The sequence below is a fragment of the Bombyx mori genome, chromosome 16, assembly GCF_030269925.1.
Source record: "Bombyx mori chromosome 16, ASM3026992v2".
NCBI classification, from domain to species: Eukaryota; Metazoa; Arthropoda; class Insecta; order Lepidoptera; family Bombycidae; genus Bombyx; species Bombyx mori.
The window spans coordinates 12,746,850-12,772,649 of record NC_085122.1 but is presented as its reverse complement, the minus strand read 5'-3'; the positions used below and the strand labels follow the sequence as shown (position 1 = coordinate 12,772,649).

The 25,800-nt window shown below is 41.9% G+C and overlaps 3 protein-coding genes across 3 annotated transcripts; all 3 read left to right on the top strand.

The window, feature by feature from the left end:
• Positions 1-9,602: 9,602 nt before the first annotated feature.
• Positions 9,603-12,747, top strand: cyp6a8 (cytochrome P450 Cyp6ae21). Its single transcript, NM_001141942.1, is given in 2 exon segments — positions 9,603-10,980; positions 12,554-12,747. Coding segments are annotated over 2 exon segments (1,572 nt in total).
• Positions 11,089-12,540, top strand: LOC134200366 (uncharacterized). The gene has a single exon (XM_062673149.1). The coding sequence runs from the start codon at positions 11,198-11,200 to the stop codon at positions 11,813-11,815; it is 618 nt and encodes a 205-aa protein (XP_062529133.1). The 5' UTR covers positions 11,089-11,197; the 3' UTR covers positions 11,816-12,540.
• Positions 12,748-20,112: 7,365 nt separating the features above from the next.
• Positions 20,113-22,562, top strand: Cyp6ae2 (cytochrome P450 6ae2). Its single transcript, NM_001083611.1, is given in 2 exon segments — positions 20,113-21,490; positions 22,369-22,562. Coding segments are annotated over 2 exon segments (1,572 nt in total).
• The last annotated feature ends 3,238 nt before the right edge of the window (positions 22,563-25,800 follow it).

The following is a 25,800-nucleotide window of genomic DNA, read 5'->3' as shown; positions in this document are numbered from 1 at the left end:
ATTGTCAAACTTTTGTTCTTGACGTCTGTTGTCAAATTGATAATAGATTAAATATTGTTTGTCTTTGTTAATATTTTTTATAGTGTAGTCTTGGCGAAATTTGTGATTATAGAAGTATAAAATACAATCATAATAGTGTACAAACTTACAATTCCAATTAATTATAGTCGAATTTCGACTACCGCGGGACCTCTAGTAGTGTTTAAAGGAGTGAGGGATATGTTAATGTGTTATTCGTCTTGCATTTTTCACACCAGTGGCTTTTGCTTATCATGTCCGATTCTCGAATTAGGAAATTGTAAATATGACGCACGTTTTTGTTTAACAATGCCGAAGAAGACTGCCCGATTCGTCGATCTCTTAGTTCCGTCGCTGTACCGCAAGATCGGGTTCGATTCCTCCCTTTTCGAATTTAGCTTCTTTATTCAATCCTAGCTTTCGACTTCACCCGCGTTGATTATACTTATATGCTATGAAGCAGTAATGCGTTTCGGTTTGAAGGGTGGGGCAGCCGTTGTAACTATACTGAGACCTTAGAACTAACATCTCAAGGTGGGTGGCGCATTTACGTTTTGGATGTCTATGGGCTCCAGTAACCACTTAACACCAGGTGGGCTGTGAGCTCGTCCACCCATCTAAGCAATAAAAAAAAAAAAAAAGATGTCTATGGGCTCCAGTAACCACTTAACGCCAGGTGGGCTATGAGCTCGTCCACCCATCTAAGCAATAAAAAAACCATAAATTTAGGCGTAAAGCTTTGAAAAAGCGTCGCTATACTACACAATTAATATCAATCAGATGTAGTATGTATATGAAAAACCTTCCCATGTCGATGTCTATAACATTAACGCATCGACTGCCCAAAATATCAAATTTGTAGTCCCACTTGTTCTGCGTCGTGATGAGGTAAGTCAAGTCAGTTCAAATAATCACACAACTTTTTTATTTTTATTTTTTTTATTGCTTAGATGGGTGGACGCGCTCACAGGCCACCTGGTGTTAAGTGGTTACTGGAGACCATAAGCATCTACAAAGTAAATGCCACTCACCTTGAGATATAAGTTCTAAGGTCCCAAGAATAGTTATAACGACTGCCCCACCATCGAAACCGAAACGCATTACTGCTTCACGGCAGAAATATTATTAAGTTAAATAAAAAAGAATATGTATAGTTTGAATAATATATGTGTATTAATATACATTTATTTTATTTTAGGTCCATAGCTCAAGTCGTTTGAATTACGGGAACTTTGTCCACACAACGTGTGTTGTACATTCGTTACTGTAATCTATATATTAATACGTGAAGCAAAAACTTTGTATCCCTTTTTACGAAAATTGCGCGGACGGAGGAGTATGAAATTTTCCACACTTATAGAGACTATAGAGAAGAAGTGCACAATGCTAATATTTTTTTTTAAAATAATGCATAAAAGATACATTAAATCAATAAAGAAAACATTACACACACTACATACCATGTATTTGACGCACACACGCATGCATACTATTTATTGTCAAATTTTGTTCTTGACGTCTGTTGTCAAATTGTGATTAAATATCAATGAAGTAGGAAACCTATGGAAATGAAACGTCAACCAAAATTTCGTGCCACTGTGACGTCATCTGGCCACAAAACATGGCGGCTTTAGTGCTGTACAAAAGATTTCAATGTTATCAGGTTTTATCGATAAACGTTCTTGGCTCATTTTATTTTAAATATTGTTGGGTATTATTTATTTGTAGAATTTATACTTTAATGGGAAGTAAGTAGGTATATTGTTATGTGCAAATATGATATGATTTAGATGGGTGAAATCTAAGACAAGTTCGTCCTTCGAATTTGCCAAGTAAACGATATGATGATTTTTAAAAGTTGCTACACTGATTTTATAAAGTTGTCGTTTGTCGCAAAACATAAAGATATGGCGTAGTTCAAAGACATCAGCCCATTTCTAGCATGCTAAATGTTATCGTATTTTGAGTACGTGTTTTTCTTAGACTATTACAATCTATTTTAATTGTTTTGCTGACTCTAAAGTCCGTAACATACTACCGCAGCGCACCCCAAGAAAGGTGCGCTGCACCATTTGAATCACTTTCGCTTGAGAGTGATTAAAATTTTAAACTTATCAAGGGACCGCGTGAAAAAAAAACACCTACAGAACATTTATTCATTAATTACAAACGTCATTCCTTGTGACTTCCTCTCTAAAATCACTTAGTTATTAAATATTTAACAAATTTACAATAGTGTTTTACTCACTGCGGAATAAAACTATTTTATTTAAATAGTTCCGAAGAGATTTTGTCGGTAGCCTTTTTCCCGAAATATCTAAACAGAATGTCTAAATATGTTTTGATGACATATTTTAAAGTGGTATTTATGATTAGTGTCATGATCAATAGATTCCGACCGAAAAATGGATTTTTCGGATGAGGGCTCCATAATGAATTTAAATACATATAGATAATAGTTTTAGGACATCGACTTTCTTGAGATCCTATAAAATATGTTTTAATTATTATTTTTGTATGTTTTAAGCATGATAAATTATGAAATTTTATATAATCAATCATATTAAATCGATATCATAGTCAATAAATAATGTACAACCCAAAACAGACGGCCGAACTGACGTGACAATGACATTTGGCGCGCAAAACACGGCGGATTTTCGGCCTCATTAGACGGAGACGGAGATATTTACGTATATTCATGTTTCATTTTATGTACGCACTGAAATACTGTTATATTGTTTTCCTGCGAGTTAAAGTGCTGAGTAAGAAAGAGATAGATATATGTTTATGTATGTGCCTTCAAAATGGGTGCTATTTATATAAGCAATTGTACGTATAGAACAATATGTCGTGTCCCTACTATATAGGTCTATGTTAAATATTGATTGTCTTTGTTAATATTTTTTATAGTGTAGTCTCGGCGAAATTTGTGATTATAGAAGTATAAAATACAATCATAATATTGTACAAACTTACAATTCCAATTAATTATAGTCGAATTTCGACTACTGCGGGACCTCTAGTAACAATAATTGTGTTAGGTTTCGCAGCATAATAAGTGGCTCGTTAAGACGCATTCAATATTTTTTTTGCGAACTTATCCTAGCGTATAATTCAATAAACTATTACGTTTGATTACAAAGCAAATTCGTATGTTAAGACGTTTTTGATCGATGTAAAAAAAAACACAAATTACTAGCGTTGTTCGTTGAAGCTTCGTTAGTATTTTTCTGTTGCTATCGGTGGGAAGACAAGGTTCATCTGGATTTCATTGACGTACCATTCAGCTTTGAAATGAACTAATCTTCACGACATTTTCTGAGTTACTTTATTATTACGCGCTGGGGTTCGGGATAAATAAAATTCTACCGAATTACAAGTTAAAATTGTATTCAACACTTAAAACACTTCACTACACTTTAAAATTCACAATGCACTTCTTTCGTTTCGCTTCAGGTGATCCGTTACTGCGTGCCATCCCTGCAATCTCTTTTATAGTCGATACCTCATCCCTAGAATTATCAAGAATATTCCACACATCTCTAGTATTGTGTTTCCGCTATATGACAATAGATGGCGTTGTACTTCTCGAGCGTTTTAGGTGCTACTAGATCCTTCGATATTCGTTTGACTATTCGGTGATAGATGGCGTTACTCTTACCGGTGCAACAATATACAACAGAAGTCATATAATTGAAAATTGTTATTGTAGACTTTACGTCTTAATGTGGGTGGCGGCATTTGTTCCTGACGTCTCTGGGCTCCGATAACCGCTTAGCGCCGGCTAGGCTGTGAGCTCATTTACCAGTCTATCCGATAAAAATCTATTTCGTGGTTTCGCGTGATGCTCGAACAAATAAAGACATATCAACCGTAACATGTTTTCGTAGAACAATAGATTTGTTGAAAATAAAATGTCTTATCATTATTAAGATAGCAACTAAAATATAAAGCTATATACAAGTTAAACTGATAAACTGGTTAATCAAAAAGGCTAATGAGTTTATTTTTGTTATTTATATCGAATAATTGTAATGTATTATATAATGTGCCTGCATGTGTAGCTATCGTCAATCGAACAATTATAATATTTGAAACATCCGATAATACAATCTAAAGATTCAATTGAAATCAAAAAAGGATGAACGTAAAGTTGTTTATAAATATGTACATAGGTGATGTCACGAACCAGACGAAACTCCGCGCCACATTAAAATGTAAAAACCTGAATGGTATATAATAAGAGAATAACAATCGACACTGAGTGACCATTCATTTGTTATTTATTATAATTATATATATGTCGTGGTTAACGACTTCTAGTAATATTAAGAAGTTGTTTTGACTATTATTTTAAATGATGAAATGTTGTTTTGATAAATATCACAAAATGTAGGGTAGACACCGTAGCGCCACAGTATAAAATGGCGGTACGTGGACAGAGTCGTGGCATTCCGTGTCAGACAGTCATTCAGTCCGTATCAGACGGTCCGTCCGTCTCAGTCAGTGAGTCTCTGGCAGGCAGGCAGTCAGTCAGTCTGTCGGTATGTGGAACGAAACTGTCGGTTTACCCTGTCATTGTGAAAGTTGTGTGTGTTGAGTTTCAATAATTATTATTCGGAAAGTTTCATTGACTAAACTGAGTTCAATCGAATACGAGTGATGACGGAAACTACCGCTTAGCCATCCCTGACGCCGCCGCAACGACATATATATATAAATATGTAATTACTTCAGTGCGCCGCGTAGGGCACCGGTGACCTACGTGGCAGTTAACGCGTTAACAACATTATAATTGTAAGAATACTACGAGATACGCAAAGCGGTGGTACCCACACGACAGTGAACGTGGTCGAAATTCGACCATAACCTCGTCCGACCAGCCTCCTGTTCGCCTTAGGCAAATTATACGAACGGCTATTACATAACCGCCTTCATTACCTCGAAAGGCATCCTAATATGTCAACAGTTCGGATTCCGCGCGAACCCCTCGTGCACTCAGCAAGTGCATCGCCTCATGGAGCACATCTTAGTAGGGCTAAATAAGTAGAAGCAGAGTCGTCCCCACGGGAGCCCTCTTCTTCGATATCGCGAAGGCGTTTGACAAGGTCTGGCGCAACGGTTTTATTTAAAAGCTGTACACCATGGAAGTGCCAGATAGCCACGTGCTCATCATAGGAAACTTCTTGATGTGCCTTTCGTTTTGGTATCAAGTAGGAGGAACTCGCTCTCTCCCGTAACAAGTCTCGGTCTGAGTCCCGCAAAGCTCTCTCTCCCCGTTACTATAGCCATATGTAACGATATACCTCGGTCGCCGGGGACCCAGTTCGCCTTTTTCACGGATGATACGTCTATCTACTACTCGAGTAGGAAGATATTGTTCAACCATACTGAACTTCAGATCGCTGCCACCAATTTGGTTTCGGAGGTGGCGCATCGACATCAACAAATCTACAAAAAGCACAGCCATGCTCTTCAAAACAGGTCGCCCTCCACTGCTAGTATCTCGTCACGTATTAGACGCGGTAACTCCACTCCCGTCATAAAAATCTTTGGCCAGTCGATAGCGCGGGCTTCGAAGGCCAAGTACTTAGGGGTCGCCCTCGACAGAGAGTTGTCATTTAGTCCCCATATTATATCAGTACGCGACCGACCCGCTTTCCTACTCGGTCGACTTTATCCCATGATCTGCAAGCGAAGTAAATTGTCTATTCATAACCAGGTAACACTATACAAAACTTTCATAGGTCATTACGGAACCTATGCAAGTGTAGTGTTCGCTCACGCGGCCCGTACATAAATTAACTCTCTCCAGGTCATCCATTCCCGTTTCTGGAGAATTGCAGAACCGTGGTATGTGAGGAATTTAGATGTTCACGACGACCTAAAACTAGTATTGATACGAAAGTAAGTAAGATACTTTATTTCGTAAGTAAGATACTTTCTTTCGTAAGGTAGCATCAGAAAGTGAACGGATGCGAGTTCTGACACCGATTAATTGGATACCATTATATGGCCGAAACAAAAATACATTCAAAACACTGGACTGCAAAGAGAGGACCGGTTTCCCAAAAAAGTAAAATCTGCTATTTCGGCTGGGATAGTGATGGTGACTGTTTTTTGGAAATGCCGTGACCGATTATCTTAATCGATTATCTTCGAAAAGGAAAAATCAATACAGAAGCATGTACTACTAGCATCATTACTGAGTTTGTTTCGCCGGTTCTTCTCAGGACTGTGGCTTTTTTTGGAACCGGTGGTAGAGTTAACATTGTTATTTATATTTTGACATTCAACAAGTGTGTCATACTGACATCTAAGTTGAAATAAATGATTTTGAATTTGAATTTGAATTTGGTAGAAATTACGAAAAATGGGCTATATTCGCAGAGAAAGAAAATCCTGTTTCACCAAGACATCGCGCCGCCTCAAACCTAAGCGATTAACATGCCGAGAGTCCGCAAATTATAGCTTGAATTGCTTAACCGTCTGCCTAACTCACCAGATTAAATCCCTAAGCTACTTCTTTTTGTTCCCACATCTAAAAACTGCGTTCGGACGACAGATTTCCGTCAAATGAAGAGACAATCATCTTCGTGAACAATTATTTTGCAGAGAAGAACTTTTTCTTTTTTTTTCCTTTTTCTCCACCTATGCTGATAGGCTCGATAGCCTATATCAGCGTTGCCCTGGCATGTTGGTGAGCTTTCGGGGCTCAAACAGAAGATGTTGCTAACACTGGCCCTAGCAAGAGCAGTGCTTCGTAGAATCTGCCACCAGAACGGAAACTCGACCCACTGAGAAGATCCGACGAGAAATTCTGTGGGCTCTGTCTATGAGATAATTTACTCATGGAGCCCTTCGTCCCAAGCGACGGGTTCGGCGTGGATAGTGACCGGTGCTTGAGGTACCTAAAAGCACCGTTAATGGATCGGAAGGATCCGTAATTACGTGCTTAGGACAGAGAAGAACACGGAGTACTATTTGGATGGGTTAGAGATATGAAATAATGATTGGAAGAAGTCTGTAGAGTAACGAGGAGACGATGTAAAAAAAAGGAGAAATGTGCCTTACGATATAATATTTGTATTGTTTTTTTTATTGCTTAGGCGCGTGAACGAGCTCACAGCCCACCTGGTGTTAAGTGGTTACTGAAGACCACAGGCATCTACAATGTAAATGCGCCACCCACCTTGAGATATAAGTTCTAAGGTCTCAGTATAGTTATAACGGCTACCCCAGCCTTTAAACTGAAACGTATTACTGCTTCACGGCAGAAATAAGCGGGGTGGTGGTACCTACCTGTGCGGACTGACAAAAGGTCCTACCACCGGTGATTATGCAAATCATAATTTTGCGGGTTTGATTTTTATTACACGATGTTATTCCTTCACCGTGGAAGTCAATCGTGAACATTTGTTAAGTACGTATTTCATTAGAAAAATTGGTACCCGCCTGCGGGATTTGAACACCGGTGCATCGCTACATGCGAATGCACCGGACGTCTTATCCTTTAGGCCACGACGACTTCAAAATATTGTATTGATGCACGATCAATGATTAATTAGCCCATTTTTTATTTGAAGCGAAACTACGTCACTCGAAGTAAATTCAGGTTCAACTGGATATTGAAGCGGGATTTTTTAACACTTAGAGCTGGGCTGTGAGCTCATCCACCCATCTAAGCAATCTCTATACATAAAAATGAATTGCTGTTCGTTAGTCTCGCTAAAACTCGAGAACGGCTTGACCGATTTGGCTAATTTTGGTCTTGAATTATTCGTGGAAGTTCAGGGAAGGTTTAAGAGGTGAGAAAATATAAAAAAGCTCGGAATTATATAAAAACAAACAATTTTGTTTTTCCTTTGATGTGTCCCCTTGATGTGTCTTTTATTTATCGATTGAGGCACTACGAAGTCTGCCGGGTTAGCTAGTTAAAAAAATTAAAACAAACGTCTGTTCTGTATTACTCAGTACTTTTTTTTGTTGGCGAAATGCCTGTATACTTCCTCAGTAAATCAATTGTTATGGGTTACGATTGGAATAAGTGGAAAAAATCAGAACTTGTTTGTTTGATATCGATGTATGTTGTCACGAACTTGTTTGCATACAAAATTTTCGAGTAGGTAGGCGGATTTTTTTTATGAGATTTCGTCTATTTAGCTAAGCTAAGTAGCCAATAGCTACAAAAGATTTTCCTTCAGTGAATATTAACTTTATTTACGAAGTATTGTTACGCGCTGGGGCTCGGAATGAATAAAATTTCACCGAAGTATAAATTAAAACTTAATCTAATCAATTACACATTCAATTACAATCTCAATCACACTCAAAGTAGACTTCAATTATCGCAATTCACTTCTTTCGCTTCGCTTCAGGTGATCTGTCCATCGTTTCAATTCGAGTGGAACTAATTACTATCTACCATCATGTCGTCTCTTCAAGGCTTCTAGAACCGTCTCCGATCCGATCTAGAAGAACATTTCTCATAGTCGTCCTGATATCCGTTTTCGCTATTTCACAATGACATTACACTTCTCAAACGCTCCCGATAATACAAGTTGTTTTGATGTCCATTTCGGCTATTCTTTTTTTTTATTTTTTATTTATTGCTTAGGTGGGTGGACGAGCTCACAGCCCACCTGGTGTTAAGTGGTTACTGCAGCCCATAGACATCCACAACGTAAATGCGCCACCCATCTTGAGATATAAGTTCTAAGGTCTCAAGTATAGTTACAACGGCTGCCCCACCCTTCAAACTGAAACGCATTACTGCTTCACGGCAGAAATAGGCAGGGTGGTGGTACCCACCCGCGCGGACTCACAAGAGGTCCTACCACCAGTAATTACGCAAATTATAATTGTGCGGGTTTCACTTTTATAACACGATGCTATTCCTTCACCGTGGAAATCGATGGTGAACATTTGTTGAGTACGTATTTCATTAGAAAAATTGGTACCCGCCTGCGGGATTCGAACACCGGTGCATCGCTCAACACTAATGCACCGGACGTCTTATCCGCTAGGCCACGACGACTTCGACGACAGATGGCGTTACTCGTACAGGCACAACAGTATTTACTTCAATTTCCAGGAGTGGGGACGGACGGACGACTAGGGTGAGTAAAAACCATTTTAATTCTAACTTAACCAAAGTAAAAGTAATTTTAATTATATGACGTAACAAGTTAGTAATCAAGCCCATTATGACACAACGACATCGTTTGATTGCATCTAATTACATTTTAAGTACCTTCTTCTTCTTCTTTGTATCCACCTTTTCCAACTAGGTGGGAGCGGCACAGATATATTTTCTATTCTGTTCTCTTCTATCAGCCGTCATCTCAACACTCAATCCTCTCTCTCTCATATCGTCATTCACACATTCCATCCATGTCTTCTTCGGTCGTATATCGTAATAATTTCTCGTCCAATTATTTATAAATAATATCAGTTCCGAACAATGTTATCGTGGTCACAACACTGTTACATTTGCGCGATTATATGTACATATTACATACATACGAGCTTGCCATTTAAATAGAATTGTTGGCGTTGACTTAAAATAGAACAGTCTCAACATGTCAGTGAGCGCATTAGTATTTTCCGCCTTCGTTTTATTAGTGACGTATATTTACTATTGGTCGACCCGGAAATTCGATTATTGGAAGCGAAAAAATGTGCCATACGCTAAACCTGTGCCGTTCTTTGGGAACTACATGCGATATATCACACTGCAGAGCTTCCTAGGAGATGTGATGCAGAAGCTGTGCCAGCAGTTCCCTGACAGACCGTACTTCGGATCGTTTTACGGTACGGAACCAGCCCTAGTCTTGCAGAATCCGGAGATCATCAAGCAAGTTTTTACTAAAGACTTCTATTACTTCAACAGCCGCGAAAACAGGGATTACAATCATAAGGAAGTATTCACACAGAACTTGTTCTTCGCCAATGGAGATAGATGGAAGGTAATACGTCAGAACCTAACCCCGCTGTTCTCATCGTCAAAGATGAAGAATATGTTTTACTTGGTGGAAAAATGCAACCATTCCCTTGAAGACATGCTGGACAAGGAAACCAAAGACTTGCAAAGTATTGAGATCCGGTCTGCTATGATAAGGTACACACTGGACTCTATCTGCTCTAGCGCCTTCGGTATCGAAACAAATACCTTAAGTGAGGGCGCAGAAAATAGTCCTTTTCCAAGCATGGGAAGCACCATATTTAGTTCTTCGATAACTCGAGGACTGAAATTGATTGGTCGTTCGATGTGGCCGGGCATATTCTATAAGCTTGGTCTCCGGTGCTTTCCAACGGAAATTGACGATTTCTTTGAGAGACTCCTGACTGAGGTGTTCGAGAACCGTGGCTACAAGCCGACGAACCGTAACGATTTCGTGGACTTAATCTTGAGTCTGAAACAAAACGATTACCTGACCGGAGATGGCTTGGTTCCCAAAAACGTGGACGCAAAGAAAGTGACGGTCAAGGTTGACGACGCCTTATTGATAGCGCAGTGCGTAGTCTTCTTTGGTGCAGGCTTCGAAACGTCAGCTACCACTCTCTCGGCAGCCCTATACGAGCTGGCCAAGAACCCAGAAGCCCAAAGGCGCGCTCAAGAGGAAGTTGACGAACTTTTGCTAAAACACAACAACAAGTTAAATTATGATTGTTTAGCAGAATTACCGTACTTGGAGGCATGTATGAACGAAGCGATGCGTCTGTACCCAGTATTTCCTAATATCACCCGCGAAACCGTTGCCGACTATACGTTTCCCGATGGCCTAAGGATAGATAAGGGTATGCGTGTGCATGTCCCGGTGTATGCTATCCACCGTAACCCCGACAACTTTCCTGACCCGGAAGAGTTTCGTCCTGAGAGACATTTAGGAGACGCCAAAAACGACATTAAGCAGTTCACGTTCTTCCCGTTCGGAGAAGGGCCCAGGATATGCATTGGTAAGATTAAATCTATATTTAGAAATAGAGAGAGAGTATACTTAATTAAATACCGAAACATAAATAATATTGATAAACAGTATCTACAAGTATAATTTGTAAAATATTTAGATTGCAATAGACAACCGTTTTTTGAAAAAGATACGGCAGGTATGCTTAAAGATCCGCCTCCCTGGGACCTGGAAGCGGAGGCGCTCGCTGCAGACTACGCGTGGCGATGCGATCTGCGCTCCAGGGGGGAGCCGCGTCCCGGCGCGGCGGAAGTTCGAGCGCGGAAGCTTCAGTCTCGGCGTGCCGTGCTCGAGGCGTGGTCTCGCTGCCTGGCGGACCCCGCCTACGGGCGACGGACCGTCGATCGCCTTGTCGTCGGATCCGCCCGGTCCTCTTGGACTGGGTGAATCGCGACCGAGGACGTCTCACCTTCCGAGCGGCGCAGGTGCTCACGGGACACGGCTGTTTCGGTCGCTACCTGCACCTCGTCGCCCGGAGGGAGCCGACGCCGAAGTGCCACCACTGCAGTGGCTGCAACGAAGACACGGCGGAGCACACGCTCGCGTACTGCACCGCTTTCGCGGAGCAGCGCCGCTTCCTCGTTGCAAAAATAGGACCGGACTTGTCGCTTCCGACCGTCGTGGCTACGATGCTCGGCAGCGACGAGTCCTGGCAGGCGATGCTCGACTTTTGCGAGTCCACCATCTCGCAGAAGGAGGCGGCGGAACGGGAGAGGGAGAGCTCTTCTTCCCTCTCGGCGCAGTGCCGCCGCCGTCAGCCGGGGGTCGGAGGAGGGCGTTTGTCCAGCTCCAGCCCCTATGAGGAGGCAGTCTACTCCCGGTGATGGTCATGGGGCGACCTAAGGGGGTTGAGGCTGCGCCGCACGCTACCGTCACTCTAGCGCGCTGGCACCAGGAGGACGGGATGGCGCGTCGGTAGCTGCGGACTGCGATGCGGTCCGCATTTTCGTCGTCGCTGTCGTCGCCGAACATACTGTTGAAGAGCAACCCGGTCGGCGGTGTATAAATAAATAAATAAATTATAAATAAATATTTAATAACAATCACGCCACGTTAACTGGTCCCGTGCTAAGTTCGTAAAGAACTTGTGTTACAGGAATTTGTGTGTTGTGTTGTGCGTTCCGACCCGGCAGGCTGGTTCTGGCCCAGCGGGGTTTTTGGCATAAGAATAATATAAATTTATCAAAATAAACCGTATTGTATCTGGTATTACCTTCATCCCTTCTTGCTAACTCCTTAATTCGTAAAGTAACTGCTTGTGTTAGGGGTCTTTCTATTCTCCTCCTCGCGTTGTTTCCTCACTGCTGAGGGTCGTGACCAACATGTTTCTACAGCATTTTATTCCTTGTAATGTCCCTCCAGCGCCTCCGAATGGGATCTCTAGTGTGGTGCGTATTTGATCGAACCACTTTGTCGGCCTGCGCCCGCGCGGTCTCTTCCCCTCGACCGTCCCTGTCACGAATAGTCTCTCTATCAGATGTTTTCGGAGTTTTGACATTTCTAATACTTAACAGTGTCCGTTGTCGCGGTCGCATTAATCGAAGGAAACTATTTGTTTTCAGGTATGCGCTTCGGGAAAATGCAGACTATCGCTGGGCTGATTACCTGTTTGAAAAAGTTCAACTTCGAACTGGCGGACGGTATGCCGAGGACGCTAGCTTTTAGATCCACAACGTTGCTTACACAGCCGAGTACCGGATTATTCCTGAAGGCCACACCACGAGACGGATGGGAGCAACGTATTTTCGCACGTTAAATCTTCCATCAACTATATATTTATTTTTGGAAATGTTTATATAAAATCACATTACATATTACAAAATAAAGCGATTACATATCAATGACCTTTGGCCGGGCCGTCGCGACCACTGTAATCTATTTCTTCAATTGTGTTTTTAAACTATTTCTAGGCGAAAGTATCATTCATAGAATAAATACGAAAATTGATTTTGTATGATTAAATAATTATCTGTGTATAATCTCAATTGCAAATTTATTTGGTTTTTATTTTATTTTATTTGTTCTCAAATTATGTTTAATGTGGAATTAACAATTAGTTTCTCCCTACACTTAATATTATTAAAGTGAAATTTTGTGCGTTTGTAAGTCAAACACACGGATTTGGATGAAATTTTGCACAAGAGAGTAATTAGTTTGGTTTAATGCGTAGAATAAGATTTATAATGGTAAATGATAAGACCCGGATAACGCTGAGTATAATTGCTGTTATGACGAAATTGAACAAGGATTTACAAGGATGTAATTACTTCAGGATCAGCAAGGGAGTTTTGTTCGTTTAATAATAAAATTAATGATGCAAGACAAAAAAATTATCCTCAATGAAAATTTTAAAATTTTAAAGAAATATTATAATAACTTGAACTACGTTGAAGACTTTGTCGAACGTTTTTGCGACGTCGAAGAAAAGTTCTCCCGTGTTTCGGTCGGCCCTACGAGAGTGTGCTCCGTGAGGCGGTGCACCTGTTGTACGCAGTAATGATTGATGAGGATCTTTAACTCCGAACGATCGTCGGGGGTACCGATAGCTCCCGCAGCAAGGCCTTACTATCAGGTGGTCTGGCGTGCAGCAGGGCTATGTTGTGGAGATGCTCATGGGGGCTGTTTTCAGCTCGCTCGTACATGTTACGTGCGAGCCTAATCACAAGCTCCATGAGCGACTCCACACCTAGGTCCCGGGCGATAACGTCATTTCTGACGTACCGGCCAGCCCCGACGATATTACGGAGGGAAAGGTTCTGCTGGGCCTGCAACCTAGATCGTTGGGTCGGCGACAACAGTTGGTACCAGGCCGCAGCAGCGTATGTGAGGCGGGAGCGGACATATGTCTTGTAAATAGCGAGTTCAATCCTGGTCGAGAGCCCGGACGCCAACACCGGCCGCAGCATGAACCTGGTCGCGCTCGCCGAACCTGAAACCAACGGCTGGCGTGCGCCGCCATGCTCAGCGAGCGGTCGATGTCGCACCCGAGATACTGGACCTTCGGCTTAAACTCGATATTCACACCTCGGAGATTGAGTTTCTTGGGGACAACTCTGATACGGACCGGACCGTGGTGGAGCGCCGCAGGCACCCACGTTGACCGCGACTCTCCAACGGTCCAGCCACTGGGGCAGTAATTCCAAAAGCCTCTGCATCCTCATTATGGCTGCAGAGGGGAACGGGGAGGACGCGAAGTAGGCAGAGTCGTCAGCGAATACTGCCAACATCACGTCCTCCTCCCACACTCGAAGTATAACGAGTCTGTGTCTGAGGGTACCCCTGGGTATGCCGATGTTACAGGAGGCCCAGTCACGTCACTCCCCAAAAGGTGGTCTATGGGTCGAAAGACAGGGGGCCGAGTCGCACCACTTCTAGACACGTCACCACCGGTAGACAACCGGTGAGCAGGAGACTCTGTGAGGAGGATCTCAGGGCGCCACCACTTACCGCTCTTACCAATAAAAGAAACTAACAATGGTACAATAATTAGTTGGGCGTCTCATTGAAACGAAGCTATTCTCGAACATTCTGCTTGATAGTAATTATTTTTACATTAAGTATTAGTACTACAACTTTTGAGCGTAGGACCAAGATGACATACCAGGCAATTTGTAGGACAATGTGGGTGGTAAACTATGCAAATGTTAGGTAACCAATAAAAAAAAATCAGCTGGTTAGTAATTATTTTTCATGACCTTGTTTATGATACATGTTGGAGAGGGGGGACTCCCTAACAAAACCTTATATTTTGTAGGACAAATATTTTTTCACGTTATTTAGATAATTATCTCGAAAATTAACAAAGAAAAAATCGGTTAGTAATAACTTTTTAAAATTCGTAAAATCAACATATTTTATCCTTGCTACCCCTAGTAAGTTACCATTTACCAACGTTACTACTGTAAGGAAAAAAGTTGGGCGTCTAGTCAAGCGAGCCTGCGACGAGAAGTGCCTAAGCCCCCCCTCGTCCACTAGTGGACAGGTGGGGGAAGGCCTGTTGGTGAGCCGGTGACAGATGCGGTGGAGTGGGGCCATTGTGCGGTCCTCCGACGTGTCCAATAGCCCCCCTCCCAGGAGTCACCCCGGAAGGCCTGTATCTTAGTCGCCAGCTCCTCCTCCAGTCGATTGAGCTCGCGCTCAATCCTGGGACATCTAGTTGTCGCCCACAGCCTTCTCAGTGCCCTCTTCCGACGAATCATCGTCTTGAGGTGCACCGGAAGTCCTGCTCTGGGCCCCCCACTGGGTATCAGAATCGTCACTTCGTCTAGTGCTCCCCTGATGGTGTCGACAAGGCCGAGTGCCACCGCGTCGACCTCATCAGGGGTAGACGGATCTTGAATCGGGGATTGGTCGGCCAGGAGTCTCGTAAAAGACTCCCAGTCGACCCTAGGCTTGAGAGGGGACGTCGCGACCCGAGTAAACCCCAGACCTACCGTGACCAAAATCGGTAGGTGAGGGGTGCTCAGGTCGTACAGCGCCTCTATTGCTAGAGGACACCGTAGCCTCTTGTGCACGCACACGTCCAATACGTCCGGTTGGTACCGGGCCGCGTTCGGGACGTGCGTGGGTTCATTGGGGCCGACTACACAATAGTCCCCCCTTTCGGCATCCTCGTATAACCTCTTGTCAGGTGCGTTGATGACACGGGATCCCCACGCAATGTGTTTTGCGTTGAAGTCCCCCAACACCAACGCCGGCAGGGGTCATAGTTCAAGACCCGTCTAAAATCAGTCTCGGCGAAGTCAGGACCTGGAGGCCGATATGCGGCATATATCCGCAACTCGGCCTCCGGAGCGTGCACCATCACTCCCACCATTCTGGTCGAGGTGAAGGGCAGCTGTTTCAACTCGTCGTGCACCACGTCCCTCCTGACGAGTGCCGCAGTCCCCTGAACGGCAGTCCGGCAGGAGAGAGCTCGTCCCTTCGGTACACAAGTAGTTGGGCATCCTGAAATTCTGCTGGCGCTTAAGCTTAGTCGGATAAGTTCCTACCTTCGGGACTCTATCCTGTCGGGGTTCCAGTATATCACACGCAGCTCTTGGCTAGCCATTGAGCTGCGCTATCAACCGGTAGAACCCCGCGAGGAGGGCCCCGAAGGGGCTGGTGCCCGAGGCAATCTCGCGGATTACTTCTGAGATCGCCCCGGACACTTTCTCCCAGAGCGTAAGTAGCCAGCCAGCGAATCCAGTTGTCTTAGGAGTCTGTCTTTCACTGTGCTGGCCGCGCTGCGGGTGTCGGTATTAGTAGTTGCTGGCGGGTTTTCGGTTTCTACATTATCTTCTTCTTCTTCTTCCACGACCACCTCCATTTCCTCTTGGGCTTCCTTATTTGTTGGGGTGGTTTTGTATGTGCGGTCAGGTGTCTTGGAGGCATTACATCTGTGTTGTTTGACTTATTTTTTGGCTTTTTCTTTTTCTTCTTCATTTCAGTCTCGGAATTCGCTTGGAGGTTCGGCGCAACTGGTTTCCCAATTGGGTTTATTGACACTGGGTCTCTTGGCTTAGGTCCTGGTTTGGAAGTTAGGCCTGTTTTCTTAGGCATGTTTGCTTCCGCCGTTAAATTAGAGGAAGATGGTCAGGCTTCTATGGAGGTCGTAGGTTGAGACACGATAGTGGGGGGACGGGGGGGGGAAGGAGGATTTCCCCTTTCCCTTGCCTTTCCCCTTTGCGATTTTTAATTGAGGCTGTGTTTCATGTTGGTTTATAATATGATTGTGTTGGGGATCTACAGTGTGGGTCCCAGGCTTAGCCGCCAGGGGCACCGACGGAGGGATAGAAACTCCCATCGTACTGGCCTTCCTGCGGTATACTACGCACCGTTTGTCCACGGGAGCGTGATTTCTACCGCAGTTGGCGCATTTGAAGGGACCCTCTTCTCTTTGAAGGGCCCCGGACAGTCCGCTACAATATGTTCTCCAGCGCAGCGGACCGCTCGGTGACAGTTCGTGGGTGCATGGCCAAAGGCCTGCACCGATGAAATTGTGCGGGGCCCCTGGCTGAATGCCATTCTTCAATCGATACCCCCGGCGATTGAGGATCATATTGGTGGGAACGTTATATAAAGGTTTTGGGTTTGACAAAATTCGTTAATTAGAGGTATTTACACTTTTTTTGATAGTTGAAAATTCTATAAAAAGAGGTGGTTCGCAAGAAATCTTCGCAATGTAAAGGTATATTTTACATTGACTCTTATAAATAATTCAAAGGGATTAAGAAATTTGTTAAATCGAGGACGTCGTTATATTGAGGTCCGTTATATTAAGGTTGCACTGTATATAGCAGACGAAAAACGCGCGTGATACCGCCACGTCGGGAATTATACAATAAATAAACAAAACGGATGATGCAACGATGATGTGATGCGGTAGTTGGGAAGCTACCTTTACTTAAAAAAACGCCGTTGTTTGTTTGGATGGTGTACAAAGCCTATAATATTTCATATTCAAATTCAAATTCAAAATCATTTATTTCAACTTAGATGTCAGTATGACACACTTGTTGAATGTCAAAATACAAATAACAATGTTAACTCTACCACCGGTTCCAAAAAAAGCCACAGTCCTGAGAAGAACCGGCGAAACAAACTCAGCGGGCTTTTTTTTTTGTTTTTTCTCATATCTTTTTTTTTTTTTAAATAAATGAAAATATTTACAATAAAAGAAAAAACAAGTCAAAAAATACAATTAAAAAAATAATAATAACATAATACATGATACAAACATCTGTTCGGTATTAGTCAGTACTTTTCTTTGTTGGCGAAATGCCTGTGTTTCCTCATAAGTCAATTGCCATGGATTACGATTGGATTAAGTAGGAAAAACCAGAACCCCTTTTCTTGATACTGATGGATATTGTTATACCAGTAAGAGCAACGCCATCTGTCGTCGAATAGCAGAAACGAATATCAAAAGCACTAATAAAATCGAGAATGCTCGAGAAGTACATCGTCATCTATTATCAAATAGCGGAAACACATATCGAAACTACTCGACCTGTCAGGAATGTTCTCGATAATTGTAGAGATGTTGTATCGATTATAAAAGCGTTGTAGAGATGACACAAAGGCAGTTAGTAATCGGATCTACTCGAAGCGAAACGGAAGAAGTGAATTAATTATTATAAAGCGTTCTGTTTTTTTCTACCTATGCCGATAGCCTTGAGAGGTTATATCAGCGTTGCCCTAGCTAGTGTAGGTGAGCTCTTGGGGCTCAAGCCGTGTTGCTGTGGCGGTAGCCATCACTGGCCACGGCCCAAGAGCACCGCTGTGCTTTTCATGGGGTTGATGTCAATGCGCCACTTTTGGAATCACTGTCCCTTGGTGAAAGTGTTCATTAAGTGTTTTAAGTAGTAATCCAGTTTTAAATTATTATTATAATTTGGTAGAATTTTTATTTATCTCGAACCCCAGCGCGTAACAATATTAAAATGTCATTATTGTATTAGTTTTATGCAAAAAGAATTACTACGAAGAATACAATTAATGTATATAACTAGTCAGGTTATAAGTATTGTCACACAGTAAAAACTTTTCTTTTAGAATGCTGGCCACAAAAAAATTTATTGAATTCGAATTTCGAATTGTTCATGAAAATAAAAATGTATACTTTTAGAATTTTACTCATTTTTAAATATGGAGTTGGACGCTTAAAGAAGACCGTGTTGCAGTTATTGCGTTGCATCGTTGCGGTTACGCGCCAATTCAAATTTTTAACATACTGAAAAATTTAAATATAACTAAAAGATTCGTTTATCGTACCATCAAACGATACAATGAAGACTCTAGTGTAGGTGACAGGTCAAGAAGTGGTCGCCCTCGGTCTGTTAGGACTCCAGCAGTGATAAAAGCTGTGAAGGCGCGAATTCAAAGAAATCCCAAACGTAAGCAGAAACTGTTGGCCCTTCAGATGGGATTAAGCAGAACCACGGTGAAAAGGGTGTTAAATGAAGACTTAGGGCTTCGGGCATATCGAAGAAAAACAGGACATCGTTTGAATGCTCGTCTAATGGACCTGAGACTGAAGAGATGCCGCGCTTTGTTGAAGCGGTACGCGGGAAAAAAATATCGGGAAATTCTTTTTTCGGATGAAAAAATTTTTACCGTAGAAGAGAGCTACAACAAACAAAATGATAAGGTGTACGCACACAGTAGTGAAGAAGCGAGCAACCGTATTCCGCGTGTCCAACGAGGTCATTTTCCATCCTCGCTCATGGTATGGTTGGGAGTTTCTTATTGGGGCTTAACAGAGGTACATTTTTGTGAGAAAGGTGTAAAAACGAATTCAGTTGTGTATCAAAATACAGTCCTGACGAACCTTGTGGAACCTGTTTCTCATACGATGTTCAATAACAGGCACTGGGTATTCCAACAAGATTCGGCGCCAGCTCATAGAATGAAGAGCACACAAGACTGGCTGGCGGCGCGTGAAATCGACTTCATCCGGCACGAAGACTGGCCCTCCTCCAGTCCAGATTTGAATCCGTTAGATTACAAGATATGGCAACACTTGGAGGAAAAGGCGTGCTCAAAGCCTCATCCCAATTTGGAGTCACTCAAGACATCCTTGATTAAGGCAGCCGCCGATATTGACATGGACCTCGTTCGTGCTGCGATAGACGACTGGCCGCGCAGATTGAAGGCCTGTATTCAAAATCACGGAGGTAATTTTGAATAAATTTTAGTGTCCTAAGAATCTATGTTTTGTTAAGTTCATTTTGGTATATGAATGGTTACATAATGAATAAACTTGTTTCAATTATTTTACATTAAACATGTGACAGAATTTATGACCTGACTAGGTACTATATATATATTATGTATGTATAGGTTATTATTAGTGACCGCAGGTCGTAAGTTAAATACCGGCGTACTCAAGTCAATTATAACATAACGACATCGTTTACATGCGTCTAATTACATTTCAAGTAGCACTGTTACCAAAACTAAAAACATAAAAACAAATCAATAATTTATTGTCTAATTATTTATGGATGATATCAGCTCCAGATAATGTTATCGTGTTCACAACACTGTTACGTCTTCGCGATTAGATGTACGTATGTATATACGAGCTTAGCGTATAAATAAAATTGTTGGCGTTGCCTTCAAATAGAATAGTCTCAACATGTCAGTGAGCGCATTAGTATTTGCCGCCTTCGTTTTATTAGTGACGTATATTTACTATTGGTCGACCCGGAAATTCGATTATTGGAAGCGAAAAAATGTGCCATACGCTAAACCTGTGCCGTTCTTTGGGAATTACATGCGATATATCACTCTGCAGAGTTACATAGGAGATGTGACGCAGAAGCTGTGCCAGCAGTTCCCTGACAGACCGTACTTCGGATCGTTTTACGGCACGGAACCAGCCCTAGTCTTGCAGAATCCGGAGATCATCAAGCAAGTTTTTACTAAAGACTTCTATTACTTCAACAGCCGCGATAATAGTGATTACAATCATAAGGAAGTAGTCACACAGAACTTGTTCTTCGCAAATGGAGATAAATGGAAGGTAGTGCGTCAGAACCTAACACCGCTGTTCTCGTCGTTAAAGATGAAGAATATGTTTTACTTGGTGGAAAAATGCAACCATTCCCTTGAAGACATGCTGGACAAGGAAATCAAAGACTTGCAGATTATCGAGATCCGGTCTGCTATGATAAGGTACACGCTAGACTCTATCTGCTCTAGCGCCTTCGGTATTGAAAGTAATACCTTGAGAGAGGGCGGAGAAAATAGTCCTTTTGCAAACATGGGAAGCATCGTATTTAGTTCTTCAATAACTCGAGGACTGAAATGGATCAGTCGTTCGATGTGGCCGGGCATATTCTACAAGCTTGGTCTCCAGTGCTTTCCAGCGGAGATTGACGGTTTCTTTGAGAGAGTCCTGATTGAGGTGTTCGAGAACCGTGGCTACAAGCCGACGAACCGAAACGATTTCGTGGACTTAATTTTGAGTCTGAAACAAAACGATTACCTGACCGGAGATGGCTTGGTTCCCAAAAACGTGGACGCAAAGAAAGTGACGGTCAAGGTTGACGACGCCTTATTGATAGCGCAGTGCGTAGTCTTCTTTGGCGCAGGCTTCGAAACGTCAGCTAGCACTCTCTCGGCAGCCCTATACGAACTGGCCAAGAACCCAGAAGCCCAAAGGCGCGCTCAAGAGGAAGTTGACGAACTTTTGCTAAAACACAACAACAAGTTAAATTATGATTGTTTAGCGGAATTGCCGTACTTGGAGGCATGTATGAACGAAGCGATGCGTCTGTACCCAGTACTTCCTAATATCACCCGCGAAGCCGTGACCGACTATACGTTTCCTGATGGTCTGAGGATAGATAAGGGTATGCGTGTGCATGTCCCGGTGTATGCTATCCACCGTAACCCCGACAACTTTCCTGACCCGGAAGAGTTCCGTCCTGAGAGACATTTAGGAGACGCCAAAAACGACATTAAGCAGTTCACGTACTTCCCGTTCGGAGAAGGGCCCAGGATCTGTATTGGTAAGACTAAATCTATGTTTAGAAATAGAGAGAGAGAGAGTATACTTAATTAAATATCGAAACATAAATAATATTGGAAAACAGTATCTACAAATATAATTTGTACAATATTTAGGTGCAATAGACAACTTTTTTCATCTGGGGACATTCTGATACGTAGGGCATGTTTAAAGATAAATAGTAATGTTTTTGCCATAACAATAATCTGCTTATCAAAATAAACAGAGACTACATCTGGAGTTACCTTCATCTCTTGTTGCTAACTCCTTAATTCCTAAAGTAAGTGCTTGTGTTTGGGAACTTTCTATAAAAAAATTCAAAATCCAGCCTCTCAGTGGTAAACTTAAAAAAACCACGCCGAAATACATTTATTTGTAACCAGAAGGTGTCTGAAACTCTCATCCGTACAACCGATCACCCCTTGGTTTTGTTTTTATTTATTGGTGTTATTTCCTTAAAAACCTTCCCCATTACACGCTTGTACCGTAAAAGGCATTCAACTGTCAAAAATATAAGACTGTAGCTCCATCAGCTTGGGCTGTGTTGATGAATTGGTCAGTCGACCAGCAACCGCCAGTTCTTTACTGGTGCTAGGACCTCTTGTGAGTCCGCACGGGTAGGTACCATTACTCTGCCCATTTCTGCCGTGAAGCAGTAATACTTTTCGGTTTGAAGGGTGCGGTAGCTGTTGTAGATGTCTATGGGCTCCGGTAACCACCTAAGACTAGGTGGCCTCTGAGCCCGTCCACCCATATATGCAATAAAAAAAAATCAACAAGTACCTACCAAGCTTGTTATTTAACATTACGTGTCGAATAATAGTCGTAGTGTCCGCAGTCGCATTAATCCAAGGAATCACTTACGCTATTTGTTTTCAGGTATGCGCTTCGGGAAAATGCAGACCATCGCTGGGATGGTTACCTGTTTGAAAAAGTACAACTTCGAACTGGCGGATGGTATGTCGAAAACGGTGCCCTTCAGATCCACAACAGTGCTAACACAGCCAAGTACCGGATTATTCCTGAAGGCCACACCACGAGACGGCTGGAAGCAACGTATTTTCGCACGTTAAATGCTATGCTAATTTACTGGTGGTAGGACCTCTTGTGAGTCCGCACGGATAGGTACCACCACCCTGTCTATTTCGGCCGTGAAGCAGTTATGCGTTTCGGTTTGAAGGGCGGGGCAGCCGTTGTAACCATACTGAGACCTTAAAACTTATATCTCAAAGTGGGTGGCGCATTTACGTTGTAGATGTCTATGGGCTCCAGTAACCACTTAACACCAGGTGGGTTGTGAGCTCGTCCACCCAACTAAGCAATAAAAAAAATCCTCTTTTTAGGCGATTGCATGCAGCAGATATGCGAATGTTGCGATGGATGTGTGGAGTAACGAGAATGAATAGAATACGGAATTAATAATAATATGTTAGAGGAAGTCTGAAAGTGGCACCTGTGACAGAGAAGTTGAGAAGTGCGCGTTTAGGATGGTATGGACATGTGATGAGACGAAATGAAAATGAGGTTGGTAAGAGAGTGTTAACTATGAATGTGGAAGGATATAGAGGAAGTGGTAGACTTAAGAAGAAATGGATGGATTGCATGAAAGACGATATATGTAAGAAGGGAGTGAGCGAAGAAATGGACTAAGATATAGGAGTATGGAAGGAGAAAACATGTTGCGCCGACCCCAGGTGACTCGGAGAATGATGATGATGTAATTATGCTATCGTTCAGGAATGTTTTTTTTTTTGAATGAATTATAGCGATTAGATAACAGTGACCTTTCGCCAGGCTATCGCATTCACTGTTATCTATTTCTTTCAAGTTTAACTTTCTTTGAAGTTTAATTATTTATTGTTATCTATTTCTAAGCAAGCTAATCACGTACATAGATTAAATACAAAAAATTATTTTGTATGATTGAATAATTATCTGTGTATAATCATGATTTGCGAATTTATTTCATAAAGATACTTTTTTTGTGGAATTAACAATTAGTTTCTCAGTACACTTAATGTTATTGAAGTGACATTAAGTATGTTTGTAAGTCAAATATGTTCGTTTAACAATAAAATTGATAATGCAATACTAAAAATGTAATCCACAATTAAATAAGAGATTTTATAATTTTAAAGATAAAATAACTTGAACAATGTTGAAGATAATTTTAAAAAAAATTGGAAATTTATGTATACGAGTAAGAGGACTAAAAAAATTAAAGAGTAAAAGTAATGATTATAATTTTTTTTTCATTGCCCTTGTAGGCAGACGAGCCTACGATCCACCTGATGGTGAGTGGTTACCGTCGCCCATGGACTTCAGCAATGCCAGGGGCAGAGCCAAGCCGCTGCCAAAATTGAAGTAATCGTTCTAAAGCGATGCTATCTAAAGCGATGTTAACTGATTTTCTTGTTTGTTGTTAATACACCAATAAATGTGCAACCTTGGAGGTTTGATTTTTATACTACGATCTTATTCCATAATTGTTGATTTATGATGAAAAATTAGCATTTACTGGCGTAATTCGATTGACAGCATGGATGATATGACTATATAGGGGCTGGATACAAGTACGTGTCATTTTAATGAATTGAAAACATAGTATGACGTGTTCGATATTTAATCTACTAAGTGTAAAGCACACGAAAAGCGCACGTGATACCGCCATGTCGGGAATTTATATAATCTATACTAATGTTATAAAGCTGAAGTGTATGTTTGTTTGTATGAACGCGCTAATCTCAGGAACTACTGGTCCGATTTGAAAAATTATTTCAGTGTTAGATAGCCCATTTATCGAGGAAGGCTATAAGGCTATATAACATCACGCTAAGACCAATACAAGCGGAGCACCAATAAAGAATGTTTCAAAATTAGAGTTTCTCCTTTGAGAACGTGATTTTGATACCTTAAATAGCTTCTTAACATTCTGTTCAAAAATAATTTCACTTTCTATGTAAATGAAGAGGCGGGTAAAATTTAGCGTTATGCCAATGTAACTATTCCACGCGGACGAAGATGCGGGCAAAGGCTAGTAAATAAATAAAACATATTATAATGCAACTTCACAAATATTTTAATATTGCATATTATGAATGCAACAAATGCATATTATAAAGAAAAGACCTTTATTATTTAAAATTCTTTAGTTTTTAGCAAGGATTTTTCTTCAGTGTCATTTATTGTATTCAGTGTATTATGAAGTGAAGACTGTCATTCAGTAAAAAGAGAGTTGAGTGTTTTGTATAATTTTATAATTAATACTGTTTACTGTTTAAATTTTAATATAAATTTTAGCGTTTTAAATATTGTAATCTATTACATCACAGAAAACATAACTAAGCCTTTTATTGTTTATTCCTTCCGAAGTAGGTACCCCTATATAATTATATGCATATACATATGTATATAGGTATATGTTGTTATTAGTAACCGCTTGGTTTAATGCAAATACTGGCATCTTTATATGTTCAGCCCGGCGAACAGGAACGCTCAATTTATTTTAAGGAATACCTAAATTTTCTGCCCCCTAATAGAAAAGAAAAGCCCTTTAGCCTAAAAGAAACAATAGCACCATAATGCATAACCATTAAGATCTTCTTGTATTGAATAATGGTCTATTGTAATTTATAGGAATAGGTTCCGTAATGTTAGGTCGTCAGCGAAAAGAAAGAATTTAAAGTTCTGGTTGGATTTCGAGATGCTATTAATAAAACATTGAAAAAGTCTGGACCAAGGTGTGGAGCCCTTTTTTTTACTACGGGCCGGGGGCCGAACCTCCTACGAGGTCCCCGCATCTAGGGGGCGCGCGGGATATGTGGGACTCAACGATCTGCAGGTGTTGAGAGCAGACCGCGGGCCCAAGGAATTTTAGGGCCCACCCGCTAAACGACTCCCCTGCACTCTTCGCCCAAGCGTCCGATCCCCTCCAAGGTCAGAACCCGGATGAGGTAGGGGGGTTATCGCGGTCAACAAGGTGTGGAGCCCTGCAGTACGGGTCGGGTCGTTGTTTTTTTTTTATTGCTTAGATGGGTGGACGAGCTCATAGCCACCTGATGTTAATGATGTTAAGTAGTTACTGGAGGGGCCTATAGACATATACAATGTAAATGCGCCACCTACCTTGAGATATAAGTTCTAAGGTCTCAAGTATAGTTGCAACGGCTGCCCCACCCTTCAAACCCAAACGCATTACTGCTTCATGGCAGAAATAGGCAGGGCGGTGGTACCTACTCGCGCGGACTCACAAGAGGTCCTACCACCAGATTTTTCTGTTTTTGAGGTCTGACTCGAACCTGACTATTTCTA

Coding starts and splice junctions, on each gene's coding strand:
- LOC134200366 (XM_062673149.1), top strand. CDS start 11,198: ATGCGATCTGCGCTCCAGGGGGGAGCCGCGTCCCGGCGCGGCGGAAGT.